The sequence below is a fragment of the Calonectris borealis genome, chromosome 1 (assembly GCF_964195595.1).
Source record: "Calonectris borealis chromosome 1, bCalBor7.hap1.2, whole genome shotgun sequence".
Lineage (NCBI taxonomy): Eukaryota > Metazoa > Chordata > Aves > Procellariiformes > Procellariidae > Calonectris > Calonectris borealis.
In genome coordinates this window covers 33,046,723-33,066,816 of record NC_134312.1, presented here as the reverse complement: position 1 = coordinate 33,066,816, position 20,094 = coordinate 33,046,723, and the positions used below count along the sequence as shown (strand labels likewise).

At 39.7% G+C, this 20,094-nt stretch overlaps 1 protein-coding gene across 1 annotated transcript in view; it reads right to left on the bottom strand.

Moving 5' to 3' along the window:
• Positions 1–20,094, bottom strand: part of PDZRN4 (PDZ domain containing ring finger 4) — a 257,250-nt gene that overhangs the window by 28,442 nt on the left and 208,714 nt on the right. The window contains exons 4-5 of the mRNA XM_075152744.1: positions 17,732–17,985; positions 16,037–16,139 (exon numbers count right to left, since the gene is read on the bottom strand). Coding sequence (XP_075008845.1) covers positions 16,037–16,139; positions 17,732–17,985 — 357 coding nt within the window. The remainder of the gene's footprint in view (positions 1–16,036; positions 16,140–17,731; positions 17,986–20,094) is intronic.

Genomic DNA, 20,094 nt, shown 5'->3' with positions numbered 1-20,094 from the left:
CTGGTGAAGGGTCTGGAGCACAAGTCTTATGAGGAGCGGCTGAGGGAACTGGGGTTGTTTAGTCTGGAGAAGAGGAGGCTGAGGGGAGACCTCATCGCGCTCTACAACTACCTGAAAGGAGGTTGTAGCAAGGTGGCTGTTGGTCTCTTCTCCCAACTAACTAGCAATAGGACGAGAGGAAATGGCCTCAAGTTGCGCCAAGGGAGGTTTAGGCTGGACATTAGGAGAAATTTCTTTACTGAAAGAGTGGTCAGGCCTTGGAACAGGCTGCCCAGGGAAGTGGTTGAGTCACCATCCCTGGAGGTATTTAAAAGACGTGTAGATGAGGCGCTTAGGGACATGGTTTAGTGGTCATGGTGGTGTTGGGTTGACGGTTGGACTCGATGATCTTAGAGGTCTTTTCCAACCTTAATGATTCTATGATTCTATAATTCTGCTCATGAAATAAAAATAAATAATACAAACAGAACCAGAGCTATCCCTTCCCTCTTCTTATAGGAACAGTTCAATCTAATGAAGTCCTAGGAGGGTAGAGAGCTAACAGTGGAGCTACTAAAAAGAAAAATTCATCTCACATCCAGAAGTTATAAGAATAGTATTACACATTACATAAAAGCATACGTTGCAAATGAGTGTGGGTGTAAAACAGAGGAAACAACAGCCTGGATTTGCAACAAAAAAGCCTCATCAGCAAAATAAATGGTGTTCTTTAGAATTCACAGAATCATAGAATCATTCCTTTTTAAACACCATTTATTTCACCTCTGAATTTGTATCATGCAGTAGGAGTTGTGACTGGCACGTACAAATGATCAGGGCGTGTACAATGGGTAAGACTACACACTTAAAACAGATGCTTGGTGTTTCAAACAAGTATCACATTTCACCTTACCCAATCATGTTTCCAACTCTCTTAGCTAGGCTTTGTTTAGCAGTTATGTCTTTAACAATGACCAGAAGTAATTTGAGGAAACTCAGAAAAAAGATGTGTAAATCCTAAGGTCAGTAGAAGTCATCACAACAATCTATTTTAAATATGATGAATTATTTTTTTCCTATGGGCTACCTATCTCTGTTTAGGTGAAGAAAGTCTGTGGTGCCTCCGATGTACATTTAACAAAGTAATTCCATTTTAAGGTAGGTATTTTGTTTTCAGGCTTGTGGTGGGTGTTAAATATTTAATTGTTTACTTGTGTGTGCATGTGTCTGTGTGTGTGGAGGGGAGGTAGTGTGTGTGTGTAAATTTATGTGTATGAGTATATAGGTAGCATACCGTGTGTATACATTTGTGTGTAAGTGTGTGCCAGGCAGGTCAGTTACACTGCAGAGTCTGCCCTGGCAATCACCAAACGATTCATTTAAGAGCATGATTGCAACTCTTGAAAACACAGTGATAGGATATACATTTATAATGAGAAAGCAAAAGTGTCAGATGACCCCACAATTCACAGCACCAGAGCAGTGACTTTTACAGCCATCTCCGGACTCTACCTTTTAATGACAAACCATGTAGAAGACTATTTATTAATAACTGCAAAAAGAGAAATGGCAAAAGAAAACAAGAATTTTCAGTTTGCTAGAAAAGCTCCTCTGTCATAAGCTAGATCAGTCAAACATAAACCTCCTCTCTCACTTTACCTCCATGATAACTGCATGTTTAGGCTACTGTAAAGAAACAGCTCACAGGAGAGACTATATAGAGGAAACACCTATCACTGCAGCATTCTTAAGTGTACCAATAAAAAAAAAGATCAAAACCACCCGGGATTCTGGGACTGCCAGACTGAAGGCAAGTAATACCGCAGGCAAACAAAGGCTTTCTAGACCTGCGAACTAGCCTAATGCCATCAAGAGTGACGGTCTCTTGTCAAAAGGATTTTCCAGGAAATACGTTAATGTCTACATAACACAGGCTAATTGTAGGCTATGTAGCAAAAGTATTCAGCATGAAACAGAGCCCAATGAAACTGCCCTCCCCTTCACAGGTCACTGCAGGGTCCCATTGCATTCTTTTCATAATGAATAAACTTGTATTTAAATGTTTGTAGGGGATTTAATTTACAAACACTGGCCATTTCCACTGGAAAAAGAATGCTTTTCTATCAGAAAAGCAAAGCTCTTAACTCCTCTGGTACCTTCACCATGGAAGGTAACAAGCATCGCAGGATTTTAGCAGATTACAGTTCAGTTTTAGAACCCATTCTGCAAATGCCTATGGAGATTTGGTGGAGTTCAAGATTCTGCTTTTAATGTGACTGACATTCTCGAATTGTGAAAACAACCTAAAGAAATAAGTTCTTTTTTCCCCTCTCCAACACTCCCAGTGTGTTCTGTTATGCAGATTTTACATAGACAGGCACATCCACAATGTACTTGGGGGCTATTTGGATGGAAATAGAAAAGCTATGGAGCAAGACAGAGCCAGCCTACATGTAAACAAGCTGGAACTGCTGGCAGCTGTGCTGTTACAAATAAAATTGCATTCCCCACTGTCTTCTCACTTATCAATTTTGACAGAAGACTGTCCTGACTTCTCATAAACAGCATCGAAAAGGACAAATCACATTGGGTGTCAGATTTGCCAGAACGGATTTGGTTGGTAGCTTACCACAAAGAAACAGAGGGTTATCTCCATTCCACATGGTGGGGAAAAACAATGCTCTGTCCAAGGGGTGGGGGCTCTACCTTATAGGCTAAAGTCTCATTTAATCCTCATTTTTTAAAGTCTGGTTTAGATTTAAGAATCGCTGACACAAGATTTGTTTACATCAAAGCAGAAAGGAAAAATATCAGCAAGCATTTCTCAAATGCATAATCCAAAAGCAAATACAACATAGAATGAGAAATATTTAGAAACAAAATCACTTTCCTGCTGATCCCTGCTTTATAGCTACACTTAGAGCCACATGCTGCTTTGTGTCCAGACAAAGAATGCTCTGGGACAGCAGGATGCTGTAGACAATGATACCAGTGTTAAAAAAAAAAGAAAGGAAAAAAAAAAGTAGTAGCAGAAAAAAACAGAATTAATATGCTGACATATAGGCACCTATTAATAAAATATCATCTTGCAACTGTAGGAGCAGAATTTGGCCCTGTAGCTGACGAATCCTTTGATAAAAAAGAAGCTCCACTGGATATGGGAATTAACTCTCTCCCTGCAGCCCCGGAGAGAAAATTTTTGGTACGCACTACACTTCTACGTAGGGAATCAAACAATGGAGTAACTTAAGGCATGGCAAGCCTGCCAGTGCATATTCAGCAGTCTGATGTGTGATGATCAGTAACAGTCTGATGGCTGTGAGTGGGAGGAGGAAGACACCCAAGTGTCAGCTGAGACTCCCAACGGGTGAGGATGGGGGGCGGATAGCAGTCGCGGAGCAGATGGGGGAATGGGTTGGGCTGGATGAATGATGGAGCCGGACTACGAATGTGAGAAACCTTTGATCACTGTGCTATGAACAAATTTAGCGTTGCAGTGGGAGGAAGGGTCTAAGCATATGGGGGTGAGATAAACACAACTTTTAATTCTGTGGGCCTCGCAGCCTTGGTGTGGCCTTTCTGACTTGCTTTTAAAGGATATTTTAAGCCTTGAGCTTAATGACACATGGTAGGACTTTACAGTGAGTGTATCTGATAAGGAAGTCAAAGAGGAAAAAAAAAATCAGATTACAGATTACAGGCTTCCTGGCTGCAAAAGGCTCAACAGCTGACAGTATATCCTCCAGGAAGTCACAACTCGAATTTGAGTTTTCCCCTTAGCTAGCATGCATAATACCAAATCTTCAGATCCCTGTCAAAAAGATAAATCCAAAAATCAACCCTTATGGGAAGTATTAAACATAAAGTACCCTAAACGCTACTAAAAACCATTTTTTCCCCTATTGTCTGGATGATCACACTTACTGGAAAGTAAAATGTCCTCAGCATACTTTGTTATTTCAAACAAGCCATGGTCTTACTCTTCTCCCTCATTCTTCCACCTCCCTATTCATTCCCTTTATTTCTGTTCTTTCCCCATGATGCAGTATGAAAGCTAATTTATTAGAAGTACTCAACTATATACATACATTTTCCTATGTTGTATATGCATATGTTTTCACCTGCTTGAGACGCAGGTATGTTCTGCACTTGAGAAAACCATGAATTCTTGCTTTCTGAGGAAAGAGATCCATGATGAACTTCTTATATACAGTATTTCTCAGCAGTCAGCTTTGGTCTTCACTTTAGGTCTTTCACTCAATATAAGTGTGAAGTTGCAAGGATAGGAGAAGAGTTTAAAGTATAATTAACTAGCTGATGATATGCAGTGAAGGGTTTCCTTTTCACTAACGTTAAATTCTACATTCTCACTTTCTTATTGAACAAAGTAGGTGGGAATAGCACAGACAAGGCACAAACCGAACCATATGGTAAAATGAGATAAGCCGACTGGAGTAGTAACTATTCCATTGTGCAGCCTGTGTGAATATACTAAACTGTCACACTGGCTCATAGCCTCTATATTCCAAAGGAGTCCTTTGCTTTTGGATAATTTTGACAAAAAATAAAAGAAAGAGATTTATTATTACATGTATTTGAAGAAAAAAATTCTGACTTTTCATTAAAGCTTCTATCCTGACCCCCATTTTGAAACGCTTTGGCTTTCAACATTGAAAAGTAAGAGATACAGCTAAGGACTCACAGGTCTGAGCCATTTGGGGGGGCAGAAACCCCTCAAACTTTACCAGTCCCATTTTTTTGGTTTTGGGGCTTTCCAGAATTTGCCCTCCAATCTGTTTTCCAATGAAAATGGGTTTGACATAAAATGTTAGAATGGACCTTCTGTTGGTTATCAAGTAGGAATTCAGCACTCCACATCTGGCTAGAAGTCCATTAACTAATGAGGGGGCTGGAGCACATCTCCTATGGGGGGAGACTGGGAGAACTGTATTCGGTTAGCCTTTTGAAAAGAAGTATTTTCTTAATAAGGAGATCTTATTGCTTCCTTCAAGTACCAAATGCAAGGGTCCAGAGAAGTCAGAACCAGACTCTTCCTGGAGGTGCACTGTGATAGCCACAGGAGACAACAGACGTGAGTTGCGACTCAGGAAGTTCCAGTTAGATATTTAGGGAAGTGCTTCTTGCCGTGAGGGTAGTCAAACACCAGAAGAGCTCTCCAGAGACGTTGTACACTGTATACTACAAAACATAATCAACTATACCAGCTATATAATAGGCATCCACTTTGCCCCTCTACGATAGGCTCTCTCTGCAATTTCTGGACTTGCCTCAAACAGTGGTACTTGAAAGCAACTTGGAAAATTTAGTGGTGATGTCTACTGAAGGGAATGGGACAATATTAGGACATGACATCAGTGCTAAAATCTTTACAGTGACTTCTACATTTCTGTTTGCCATTCATTGTGTTGGAGATTAAGGTCTGGAAGGGATCCAACACCTGCAAAAGCTCTGTGTACTTGGAAATCAGACTCCGCACTTGAGACTGTCAGATATATCCTTCTCTGACCATGAATGTCCTCTTTGATACACCATGGACCTTCTCACGAGAAGACCCCAGTGTTTGGAGTTTTCCTGACTCTAATGGTATAAAAACATTCAAATCTGACACACTTCAAAGGCTAGAGGAAAACCTGTTGAAAGTAAGAATTCTGATAAGATCAGGAACTTCAAGCCCCCAAAAGACAGCTGTTCCCCTTCCAAAAAACACATATGCTGCAGCTGTTTCTAAACCTGATTCCCAACTCTCCCAAGTTTATTAAAGAGCCCGTTCATAGCTTAGAGCTCTTTCTAAACTGTAGCAAGTGCCTTCTTCTAGCCAACAAACCTTAGATACACAAAGTCCAGAGGTTTATGGGTTGTCATAGCTGCAGTTCAGCTGAGAATCACTTGGCATAATTAGCTTTCACGTTTTACAATAGACTTCACTTATTGCAGGTAAAATCATACTTTATTTTTGCTCTATTTCAAAATGTTACTGCGCAGCACTTGGCTCTGTAAACATCATTATTACTGCTGCCTGCCTGCTTTGGGCCTGAAACGTGCCAGAAGATTTATCTGCCTCATCAGCACTTTCTAAACACCCAGGCAGCCAATCGAAATGGGGAGGCATAACAGATGTGCCAACATCTGCTGCAGCGAGCATTTATCTGGACAGCAGAACATGTAGCTGTAGATTCAAACTCCTAACTAGTTACAATTCCACACGTTTGGACGGCCTTGATCTACAACTGTGTGAAGGCTATTTTGGAATATTAATTAAAATCAAGTGAAAACGTAATTTTTCAATTTTAGACAGCTGTGAGAAATATACCTTCCTGTAATTCAGTTTATGCCTTTCAGACACGGTAAAGGCAAAATACTATGAAAAAGATAAATTAAAAGTTGAGCTGATAAAATTAGAAATTCTTAGAAAGCACTAAGCTAAAATTCCACTCCATCCATGCTCTTGTTTACTTTGAGATACATACATATTAAAATATGTATAGTTAAAATATGCAAATTTTAATCACATACATGTGCCTATAAATCAAGCACATGAAGCGATAGGCAATGACTTTTAAAACACATTTTAATTTTCCTGGCACCAAAATGAGGTCTATGGGCACCATATCCATGCTGAGTTTCAGCTGTTCAAACTTCTGTTGCACATGGAAATGTCCTCCACCCCCAAACACATACTTGCATAGATTGATGAAATCGTGAGATGAAATACAAAGCAAACTCATCATCTGCTTTTCTGATGCACAATACAGTTTCACCTGTATTCCTGCTCACCAAACCATGCCCTCCAGGAATGACTATCACATTCTCTTTGAAGAGCTGCCCTATTAAATAAAAAAGCAAACTTCCAGAGAAAAGACTTCTCCTGCTTTTTTGATTTCTCCTCTGAAGGCCCAGCATGCATAATATTGAAACCTTGTTTAAAGTCCATTTTCTTGTAAAAGCTTCCCTCTTGCTAGGGGGATTTGGCCCTTGCTTCTTGTGCTCTTGAATTTCCTAGGATACTAAGCTTTAAAATAGCGACATTGCAATAAGGTGGTTAACATGACTTAGGTTATTTTTAAAAGAATATGTAAAAGAAATTACGTTCTCCCATCTTCTGTCTGTATAGCTAGATTCCATGTCTCCAAGACAGACTACACAAACTTTCAAGCAGAAGGCATATGAAAAATAGCATTAATAAAACCCTTACAAACATTTTCACTGTAAAGCATAGGTGGAGGTTTGTGATATAATAGTATAAAAACTGTCTAAACAAAGCATTTGTCCAAAACAGAAGATTTATAATCCACAGATTTCCATAAATATGAAAATACTGCCAGCACCTTTCTCTTCCTTCGCTGAGTGAAAAACATATACCATATGTTGTAATGTTGCCCAACAATAAAGTGCTGCTGAACTAAGCTCACTTTTCTTCATTTTCCTGGAAAAACATAAGCTCTGACAACAAGGAAGAATTTTTATTAGCTTTCAGGTGAAGTGAGGAGTAACCCTGTGTTTGTTTTATGAAATCATGAAACAAAATGAGTATCACTGACTTGATATATTTTCCTCCTGTTTTAAAACACAATAAATGGTAATAACTTTGACAAATTTGCCCGTGCCAGTTTTGTATCGTTTTCTCCCACTCTCTCATGATCCTCTGTAGTTGTGGACACAATTCAAATCCCTAAATTGGGATATTCTTTACTTAGGGGAGGTGAGATGACAGCAACTTCATCTGCTTTGAATGTCAAAATTTTGTGATGACATACAGTAACACACTCAAAATTAACAAACAACTGTGGCAGAAACTACCGTGATATCCTCTTCCATCTAAATGATCCAATGACTAGCAAGGAAGAAGAGTGATATAATGGCCAAAAAAAGAGATGCATTACAAGTAAAGGCTCCTGGGTTTTACTGCCAGTTCTGTCACTGACTGACTTGGCAAGTCTCTCAATACGACTGTCCTTAGTTCACCTGCTTGTGAATTTCTGTAGCAATACAGGACATAGTAACACTGAAGAACCTCAGTGGAATGGTGTTAAGTTTAATTAATTTATACTTGAAAAGTGACTTCAAGTCTTAAAAGACAGATGAAAAAGTAAATGGAAAGGACTGCTCTTTTTACCACTCCTTTGCTCATTTAGGGTACAGGGTACAGGGTACCAGGGTACAACTGGCCACAGTTAGGGAGAAATTACATATTTATTATTGTCTATGTGTAAATTACACTGACTTTAATCCTTTTAAAAATAAAAATGCCAGTGAAATACATAATCTTGTGCTGTAGTTTAGCATGCCAAATGCATGCTAAAAGAGTCATCTTTTAATTATTACACAGTGTTATTGAAAGAATTACAGCAAAAAAATATTCCAGTGCCACTTCTCCATTTTAACTGTGACCTTTTCCATTTTTAATCCATAGTGACAGTCAGCAGGATCACAGGCCAGGTCTTAGCAGCTCAGAAGTCCTTTTGAGTTAAAAGGAAAAAATCTCGAGAAAGGGTTTTAGAAGTCCCGATCATTGTAGTGTTTTCTCAGGTCCAACTGAAACAACTCTAATAATCTCTTTACTTTCCAGGAGACTTCCTCACAAGCTTTTCAATTAATAGCTTTAAAATACAGTCCATTTTTTCCTATGGAATTTGTATGATAGGACAGGTAGGAATGAGAAAAAAAAAAAACACTCCAAGACCCCACAAACCAGAAAGACTCTCCTAAGCAACCAAGACCACAGATCACAGGCACACACATACCTGTTCACTTCCTTCATGATACCTCGTAACAGCAGATGCTATATAATACTAAGAATTGCCACAAAAAATCAGAATAATGGTGTCAGTAAAATGTCTCTATACCATGGGGTATCCACAATTCAGCCATAACTGCTAGGCAGTTACGAACTGATGGTCAGAAAATAAACATAACACAGTAAGTCCCAGTTTATCTAAGCCCACTCTGAGCTGTCAGATCAGTCCCTCCACCACAACAGCAGCTGCATAAGGTAAGGCACGTGGTGAGAAGTATATGCTTTTCCATTGAAAATCTACACCACACTTACCAGCAAGCCTTTTCACATTCCCCTTACCACACCAGTCAGGTCTGATGTCAATGGAAAGACACAACCTTGTCCACCATTTCAGCTCTTCTACACTGCAACACCCATGTCTCTATTAGGAACCTTATTTCTTGAAGCCTTCTCTTTTAAATTACATCTGGTGGTTGCTGAAGTGAAAACCTGCCTTTTATTCGCTAAAGGCTCTTTTTTGATTCATCCCAAGCTTTAAGAAGTTCAGGAAAAAAAGAATCCAATTGCAGTAGGAAAAACAGAAGAAACAAGCACAACCTGATAGCAAGTCACAGAGGTACTACAGTGGTTCTGCCCCTTCACAGCACTGTCATCCTACCTGAACATGGCTGGAACCTGGCTTGACTGACCCCTGCCAAAACAAGGTTTCTTTCTCTCTCTCACCCCTTTATACTATTAAATAAAAAACACGACTTAATAGCTGTGCAGAGAAATTCCATGCTACATGTAAGGAATTTCTAGAAAACTCTAATCTAAGAAATGTTTTCCACTTTGATGGTTACACATCCATCTGCTGGGTTAGCTTCGTTGTACAGAAACACTCATCAGGTAACAAAACAAAAGAGCCTGACTGCAGCGATCGGAAGCGCTGGCAGTGTATGCACAGAAGCTCTTTCCATAAAAACTGTTTATTCAGGTGTTAGCAATTGAAGCAGGAGCTCCAATTGCGTTGCCGCAAGTGCCTGTAATGCTCGCACAGGGGTGTTTGCAGGCTATCACAGCTCTGAAGGGAGCTGTTACAGGCTATCAGCTCAGTAATCCTCATGTTAAAAAGGCCCTAAATATGTATTTACAAGATAGACAGATCTGTTTGGTTTACTGGTTAAATAATCCATGTGTTGAAAAGGCCTTAAATACCAATTCACAGGGCAGGCAGGTCTCTCTTGGCCTGTTACAGCAGTGGTGGGCCTTCCAGCAAGTCACCGGAGACCACACTTCAGTGGCCCATGAGGGACTCAACCCACAAATGCGTACGCGTTCAAGTAACTTTATTCAGATAAACAGCCTCACTTGGACTGCTAATCTGAACAAAATTACTCCTTCTTTTGTTCTAAGGAAAAAATACCAATAAAATCGATCACTTCAAAAGCGTTATGTCACAGAAACGGGAAATTTGAATTTGCGCCTGAAATACCTTCCCTCGTCACGATGGGATGAGTGTTACTGGAAGAGTAAACCAACGTGCTACAGCTGCATTGCAGCTGCTGCAATGCTCAGATACGGTGAGAGAAACGAAGAGAACAGGATAAAATTCTCCCCTATGGGAGTTTTAAGTGTTCAGTGAGAAGAGGTCTACACAAAACCTTACTCGTGGCCAATTCCCAAAGTTTTCTAGCTCTTCTCTCTTCAAGGCCCATTTTTAGCCGTTTGTGAAAACAGCTGACAGCGTCTGATCCAGAAATGCTCAGGTCAATAGGAAACCTTAGCAATTTCAGTGGGTTTGGATCAGGTCAGTGGTAAACTTAAAGGACTAATCTACACTTACAGTTAACAGATTTATGAGTGCAAATACTTATCAAAACATTTAAATGAATGGCTGTGCATAACCATAAATTAGCACTTACATTCAACATGCACACACACACATTTATTTCCTTATTCTGACTGAAAATCTGTCCCTTGGGTCTACAAAGCAGAACATGAACTTAAGAGTATTCATTTTTGCCCTGAAGTATTAACCAACTCTCAGAGCACTATGGGTTGCTCTGCTTAGGAGGAGATACTGATGATGGAGTAAAGCAACTTTCATGTGAATCGTCTAATTTCCAGAAGTCCTATTTTCCAGAGCATAGGAGGAATCAAAACAGCAGGTGTGTAGTTTCTAGCTCATGCTTCAAGTTTCACGGAAGCATCAGGTGGGAAAAATCTCACACGTTTTTTTCTCAAAATACTATGCTTTTTTACTGTTGCCTCTGGAAAAGGATCAGGACCTCTGATTCTTTCATTGTCTGGACACAAAAGGCTTTAAAAAAACTGACCACAGAAAGACTTCACCTGCACATGCCTCATCTGGTTGTCTGTCGATTTAGTGACATGCACTAACTTCCTGAGCAAAAAAGTAAAATAAAGAAGCTCAATCATTTCTAAGACCTTAAGTGAAGAGCATCAGAGTACCTCGCAATTTCATGTAGGGTCAACTCAACCCTTAGCAACTTCTCCCAGGTACTGGTCTTAATACTGCCCCGATCTGTCAGCACTAGCATTTGCATGCATTAAAACTGAAGTCATCAGACACAGGCAGGCAGGCTAACACAATGGCTGCCATTCTGCCTTTTTCACTCTGAAAATGCTAATCCTGGCATGGTGGACTGTTGATGTGGTTTTCCAGGCTCCTGCAAGCTATGTCATTGTACTGAAGCAATCACTTGTGCCTTTGCCTAAATACAAGAACAATCAGAGCTGGAAAGTCTTTTAGGCAATTATGCTGGTCTCCTTCACACATCCACATCAACTGACACCCAACCTCCGTCCAAAAAAACCTCCTCAATTCTGAGAGCAAAGTTCAGCCTACTCTTCCTCATATATGCAACAACAACAGTTACCTTGACCCACTGCTATTCCTTCTCAAGGATGTCTACTTTTGTTTTTTGTAAGAAGCACTCAGCTAGAAATAAGAATCTTTTCCTATCTCAGATGCATGAGATTTTAAAAGCTGTAATTCCCCAGAGATATCAGCTCTCACAGCAGAATCCAATCACTTCCTATTTTGCTTTTGCTCAAAAGCTACTTCAGTACATAGATGGTACGAAGGTCTCTGCCCTTGGATAAGGACCTGTTGACTAAACAACACTACCTGCTTGTGCCTGCTTGTAACATCTTATTTTCTTCTGCCCCTCTTATTGAAAGGCAGTCTCCTCAGACTGAATATGTAGGACCAGACATCAGTGATGCTTTCTTTTGTCCAGCTTTGTCTTTACGACATTTTTTGGTTTTTTTTTTACCTATTTTTTCACTGTTCCACCATTTAAGTGACTTTGTCCCCTTAATTTCTGTATTACTGCCAACGTTCCAAACCAAGTATATGATGTTTGTCTCTCCTGGATAGTAGGTTCAGAAATGTTATTAAAGAAGTGCACATCCATTAGCTTATTTACTCCTCTCTAGCATCGGTATTCTCTGTTCTTCTTTCAAGGACAAATTTTAGAGCCATGTTTAAACACAGATTTACTGGGGACTGTGAAATGCTTTTAATCCTTTCACCTCATTGGTACCAGAGAGCGTGACGTATACTCTAACATCACATGATGTAATTCCAGCAGCACAACAGCCACTTAGAGCCAGACTGGGTGGGTTTGTCCTGAATATCTTTGCCTCTCTTTCAGTGATATTGACTGCAAATTCAACTGAGCATTTACAAATCCGTCAATTCCTGCTTTATCTTGAAAGTCCTCATGGGTATCTGGCCATGCCAGAATTGCAAATCTTTTGTTCTCTTTCTGCCAACACTGATGCTGGCTCTGACCCCTGTCTCAATATCTACTAACAATTCCAATTCCTTTTAGGACAAGTTTTGCAGCAGCAACATAAGGATGCTCAAGTTGGCTATCAGCAAACCCTCAGCCTCGTCATCTTCCCAGCCATTTATTTAAAGTATGGTACTGTATGGAGCCTAATGAGCCTCCCAGGGAGTTCACCCTTCCAAGACAATTGGCTCATACTTGAGTTTATTGCGCTGCGACAATCTGAGCACAACCCACTGGGTTTTTCTAGCTTACAAATGGAGTAGAGAGTCTTGTAAGTGTCTAATCCTACCAAATCCACTGGCAAGTATAAGTCCATATCCCCAGTGCTGGCTATCATGTGTGATCCTCCTGTTTCTTTCTTATGGTGGTAACTCAAGTACTTAAATGCCAACACATATCTGTAAGCAAGTTCCAAGCTGATCAAAGCTTTCCAGGACATCCCCTTTCTTGGAACACATTCTTGTTTACAGCACCTCAATTGCTAGTCATCTTATTTCCTTACTTCCTAATTTGGCTGAGTATTTTGCATTTGTGTCTCAGAACCGATGCATTCTTCACTTACAAACCATTTCTAGGAAATAACGAGGTGTTGTTCTAAGTTCTTTTTCTGCTCACTATCTTGTTTCAATTCCTTTCTGAAATCTCCAGGTTTGGCTTTGAATCCATTTAAAAATTGTTAAGTTTGCCATGGAGACCTGTGAGCCACTTATCTGTATCCTTTTAGTGCAACAGGAATGCTAATGTGCAGTTTGGAAACTGGACCATACTCCTGACACCAGGTAGGTTTTTTGCTGTGTGTGACTAGCTAAGGTTCACACCAGAAAGTTGTTACAAGGAAAAAAACAATGATAAAATCAGGGAGCACTGATACAACCCTCTTTCTCGAGAAAGCACAGTAGTAACAATAACCTCTTCCCCCTAAACACAGGAGAAATCAAATGGTGGGAGATAGAGAACACTCTGTGCTTCTTCCACCCAGCCTGCAGCCCGCAGGATGGCATGAGCAGAGCTTCTGCACCCTCTCTTCTTGCTGCTTTCACCCTTAGATGGTGGATGGACAATGCTGATTTTATAAGTTGTTGTCTTCCCAAGTGCTTGAGCATTTTTTCCTTCCCTGATGCTGCTGCCACAGCACAGCAACTTGTGGAGCTATGCTGGAAATTAGATCAGGCAGCTGGGCTAGGTTAAAAACAACCCTTCTAAAAATCTGTTTTTAAAAAACATTGAATTACTTCTCACATCTGTTTCACAAAAAGTAACGCTGGCATAACTGAGGGGCCAGAAAACATCAGGGCAAGGGTGGGACTGAGTGGCCACAGCAGGGTACACCTAAGCCAATACTGTTGTAGAGACCTTGACAGCGTTGGACCATAGCCTCTGTTCCACTCACTGTCCTGCTGCTTGTCCCCTGGATCGGCAACAGCAGCTAGTAAATCCCTTTTGACTCTGTCCTTTATGAGACTTTTTTTTGGATAGAGATACATATCTCTGGAGACAATGCTCTCAATTTTTCCAGCTACCTAGTTATGGCAAGGGAGCTTAATAACGTCTTATAAGGACCTGAAATAACAGATAATACAACCAATGAGTAACCTAAATCATAATATTACCATACAGGCTTAAATTTTGAGAATGTCTTTCATGTTTAGAGCTCTGCTAGTTAAAGGCTCTGAGATGTTCTTGTTCCTCCTTCAAAACTTTCATATTTAGTAGAAGGCATTCTTCTCAAAGGAAGCTAGACAGTTCCTTCCCTATTTAAATTTCACATGAAACAATTTATTTCAGTCACTCAGTGAATTTGCCTTGGGCAACTGAATCACAGCTGACAGCAAATTAATGACTCTGATGGTGTGATTAGTAGAGATTACAGGCAACTGAGAACCTGCCCAAGCATTTGCCGTTGTCACAATGCTTATGCCAGCTATCATTAGGGATTAATAATGGTCATAAAGAGGACTTAATTCCACCAGCTAGACTCTTTAAAAACTGTTAGTATTTTAATATGTCACTGATATTCTGATTAAATGGTGAAAATTATTTTTATCTAGCCATTTTTTTTAATATTCTTTCTAGATGCTTACATTACTAATTTATTTAAATATTACTAGAAAAATAGTTTCTGTTCATTTAAGGAAGAAGTACCATAAACAAACACACTTGACAGAGAAATTTAGTATTATATTACACATGGGGAGTGAAAACAGAACTTAAGGTCTGAGACTCTTGTGCTGTGAGATATCACACCAAAACCCAACTGGGAAGAAATAATGATTTCACTAATCCCTAGCAATGATTTTTTGAAGAGTTCAAATAAAAGTTTGCTTGTTCTGATTGAGATTCACTAAGTAGATGTTATTTGATTTTTCTGCTTCCTGGGGAAAGAACTTCAGATTCCCCAGGCTGCTAGAAGAAAAGAACAATGGGTTGAACTTGCAATAGAGCATCTTAGCTGCTAAAGACACGATAAAAGTGAACACACTGCATATTTGCCAAAGCTTTTGCCAGTCATTTCATTTCCAAATGTCAACCAGTTATATGAAACCTTTAAAAAGGTTTCTTAAGGTAGAGCAAACAGAAGGATAGGATATTTTTAATCTTGTATTAAAGATATTTAATTATTTATAACCACTGTTATTTAAAATACAGTAACTTGAACTTATGCAAAGACTCAGCGCTGTTTAATAATAAAAAGAACCATCTGCTTCTTATGCCTGTCCCTACAAATATTTTGTTACTGGATGATAGTGGAAAACATGAAAAGCTAATGACTGGCCGACAAGAAGACTATTGAGATATTGAAATGAAAATCTAATGAAGAGCAACATCACCAATCACATGTTATCATTTTTGGAAGCCTCACATAATGATTTTCCAGTGACTCAGAAACACATCCACCCTTGTCACTGGAGAGTACAAAGCATTAGCAGCAAAGGGAGATTTGTGGTACAGAGCACAATTTCTTATAATTACAATACTTACAATGTCAAATATCAAAGAACAAGTAATAGAAATTATATTAATTTTCAAAGTTGTAGTCTGATCTTACAAACACACAAGTACACACCCAAGTATCTGGAAGACTGATCCCTAAGGCATGAGATACAAGGACAATTAATTCTTAAAATGAGGGGGGGAAAAAGCAATTAAGCTTCCAGTTACTGTTTTTAATTTTGGAAAGGCTTGCTTTAAAGTGTTAAAACTGCAAAAGCAAAGCATCTGAGTTACAGTCTCCACTGCACAAAGAGGGAATATGTTTAATAAGCGTCCTGGACTTGTGTGTAGCCACCCACTGCAGAATTCTGCTTCCACATTTCACGTGTGTAGCCTAACCCCAGTAAAGCCTGTGACATTACACAGGTATAAAATAAAATAGTCTTTGGTGCCGATTTTTTAAGAAGTATTCCCACTCTTGTTTTTCTCAGAGGAGCCTGCTATCAGCCGTGCAAATACCATATCTGTAATAACAGAAAGAGAGGCTGCAGTGTGCCAGTGATCTTACCTCATACTCAAAGTCCTCTGCTCTATCTGCATCAGCAGGCAGGCTGGAAAGATACTCATTACCTTCATAAAATTCATGCTCCACTGGGTGAAGGGAATGGCAGCTGTGTGGAACAAAGCAGTACAACAATAGTAGATGAGACAATGTTTTTTTTTAAATTAAAAAGTGATAAAAATCCCCCACTTCTCTCTAGTTTTCTCATCTCTGGAATGCTACTCTGAATGGCCTGACAGCCTGAAAGGAACTGTACCAAGAAGTAGCATGGGCTGTTTTCTTTTCAAAAGCTCACACTCCAGCTAAGTTCATTTTGCTGGGTTCATCTTTTGTCAGATTTACACAGGGTGATTTCTTAAAAGGGTCTGTTTTGGGCCAAACTACTTAATTGTGACAATTTGGGATTCCTTATGCTCATAAAGGTACCTAACTGCAGATTCACAAGCTGCGTCATGGGCGGGGGCAACTCACTAATTATCTGGTTATGAAGTCTTGAATGTCCACAATCTACGCACCAGGCTCACAAATTGTTCAAGAACTCGCATAAAAGAACTTGCGTTATCCTCTTCTCTTAAAGTGGTAACAGGGTGGTAAAGTGCATTTGAGTAACCGCACACTTAAAAATGTCAGTAAACTGCACTCTTAAATGGGCTTGGAGCACAAAGAATGAGGTCTTTATAATGTGCACTTAGGTACAGCCTTAGACCCAAGGCTAGACCCAAGGCTAGACCCAAACCACGTAGCATCCAGTGTGGATCTACCTTAGCAGAGGTAGGAAAGTTTTCCCCATGCTGACAGCATGGGAACTTCAATCACAGTAGCACACAGTTTAGTAATATCCAGTAACAACTCAAAAATATACACGTATCATGTTCCTAGCTGTGCAGCAGTAAGTGTTAGGCTCAATCCAGCATTTGGCTGGCAAGTTCTCTCTGAGGTAATACCCTATCCAGCTTACCTAGAACTTCTAAAGCTGGAGCTACATCAAAGTCAAAAGTGGTAGGTTCTCCATTAGCATCAATTCTGCAGAGATGCACGGCATGCCAGGAAGTCATGGAAAAGCTCTAGTGCTATCATAGTTTTGCTGAGTAGACAGAGGGCAAGGGTCATCACTAGATGATGTTACTCACGAGGTGGAGTCCAAAGAGGAAGAAGCCTACACCCTATTTTTGTATAAGCACCACCTGCTGGTGTTTGCATTCAATTCAGTTTCAAAGCATTCAACTGAGGGATGATTTATGCATATCATTTGCCATATGACAGGTGAAATTGTACTTTTGATCTCTGTATTTTTGGAATTGTTTTGCTTTTGATAAGGGGACCTTTAAATTAAATAATTTGTTTCCTTGACTTTTTGGTAAGAAATTTGGAAGAACAGAAAGCAACAAGACAGCTCTTTCGAGGTTTGAAGAAGTCTTTTTGGTACTTTGGAACACAGAAGTGTTTTTCTTTTTGACTGGAGCTTAGCTTTGGATGAGCAAACACATGAACACAAAGTACACATGGCCAAGATTCCATCCTGTAGCTCTAATCCACAAGCAGAGTTTAGGAAAACTGCTACTGAAGCCTGAGTGGGACAGCGGTTATCAACATTTCTAATTTATTTAAAGTGTTCCTGAGACTTTTTCAAGAGAAGGCTACAACTCTACCACTGCAATGCCTCAATCCCACAGGTAAACAGCAGGACAAGATAAACCATACCTGTCTGAAAGTAGAAAAGGGCAGATATCAGGAACTGGCGGTGTGGAAGGCCTTAGTTTGGCCAGAGCCATAATGTGCTCGAAAGTGATGTCAGTCTGAGTGCTGGCATCCACAAGCCGAACATCCTGAGAGCTACCATGAGCTTTGCTAATTGGGGCTCGTCGTAAAACCTGAACTACAATTGGCTCCTTGGCGTTGCGAAAAGCTTCCACTGCCTCTTCATGAGTGGCCTTGGAGAGGTCCTTCCCATTGACCTAGAGAAAAACAGAAAAATATACCAAAGGTCACTCACAAGAGAAAAGGCAGCATAAAAATATGGGTGTAAAATATAGGGGGATGAATTATTTGTGTAGTGCATCAAGCCATGTGCTGACATTGACTGGACCGTATTTTGGCATCTATGCAAGAGGGAAGATAAAGCTGGGAGGAGAAATAAATTCTTTAATCTTTGCTAGAAATTAGAAATGGTTTGAACTCTTCCATAACTGTCCTAATGGAATCTGAACACAGCAAAGAAACTACAGTATTTAAAAAGGACATTTAAAATTATTTCTCTCATGTTATTTTATTCACCTCATAAAATACAAATGAAAAAGGAGGGGTGCCTTTAATTTTCAATTTCAGCATTTTCTGTGGCATGCAACTGTTTTAAAGGATTTCTGGCACAGCATTGTTATTAATGCAGATGTCAATAAACATGTCTCTGACGTCTAAAAAGAAACAAGGCCAATTTTCAATGTTTTGTCACTTATCTGCTATGGCCATTATACAACCATTAAGACCAAAGATAGGAGGATTTGACTAATACAGTCAGCTGCTGCTCTTTTAAGGAAAGAGAAATCTAAATCAAACAAACTGAAGAAATAATTTGCTACAAACAGACGAATAATAAACCAGAGAAAATTATGCTGCAAATGCAGCATAGCTTGGCAAAACTAAAAGACTGTAGCAAGGTTTCCCTCTGCTACAGGCAAAGCAGCAAGTTCCTCCCAGTCTAGATGAGGCCTTAGGGTATTAAAAAAAGTAACTGCAAGGCTGGGTGACACTAAATTCATATGAATTCAGGTGTTTAGGGAAAAATCCCCAAGTATCAGCCCACTACAAAATGTGAGGGCTAATTTGTCAACAGCAGTCGGTAGCTAAGCCCTTGGACACAGGGGCTGTGCAACATCCTTACACAGAAAATACCATTCTGCTTTTTCCAGAGCAATGGGACTGCTGTTGACTGCTGCACAGGACCTAACTGTTGAGAGCTACTGTGGAGATGAGATGATCCTGTGTAAGAAAGATAGGGTTCCTGGAGTAGAAAGGTAGGGTTTTCTAGTAAGAAAAATCTGAAGGGTGTCAAAACTTGATTAAAATCTATATGCCTAGGAAAATCTCTACACTGGCAGCAAATCAGAAATAGGATTCTACTGCAAGTTCATGCCCAAATTAACTTAGTTGTATCCATAATGAAGTCATAAAACTTCTGCTTAATGAACTAAGTCTAAACCCTCCCCATAAATGAACTAAGTCTAAACCCTCCCCATAACTGACTTTTCCCCAATGCCTGCATATACTGGTTGAAACCAAAATTTCTTTGCCACATCACTCTTTCATTCAAGAAATTCTTGGAACTTTCTTGTCAAAAAGGAAAAACACGCGAACAAGAACACCAGCAAACTCAAAAGAGCCATTCAGCAGCTATGATACTGTTGACCATTAATTACATGTATGTATCAACTCAATACATTTCCAGAGTACGTGCTTGAGCACAAGGTAGAACCAGCTTTCCTCTGACACAACTTCCAAAGAAGCAACACTTTCACGTCCACGTTACTCATGAGGACGTGCAAAATAACCACACCGTATCGTAGTCACCAATGCAAAGGTCAATGGATCTTTCTAGCTAGCCCTGATGCTGCATGTGGTGATGAGAAGGCTAGAAATTATCTGATCAGATTTCTATACATAAAAAAGGTCAAAACTCCCTGTGCTGAATGCCTGGGATCCCCAGAAGTACCATACCACTGCAGCCTAGACTGTGATCAAGTAGTATGAACAGCAGCTAGCTTGGTCACATAAGTTTAATGAATATGTATGGTTTCTCTGAGGACTGAAGTAAAAAATGTTAAGATTTTATCATTTAAATTATCGTCCATCAAATTATAACCTTGGGTTACATTAATCTAAGTTACATGGAAAAATATCAGTGATATATAAGAGGAAGGGCCAGAACAGTCAAAGAACAAGTTAAGTTATAAGAAAATAAAAGAAATTTCCCCAAGGAGTGAGCTTCTGCAAACCCTCTCCAATAGCACAAGTTATGCTGCCAGGGTGTTCAGACTCAGCCCCATCTAATAGAGGCAATTAGAGATAAA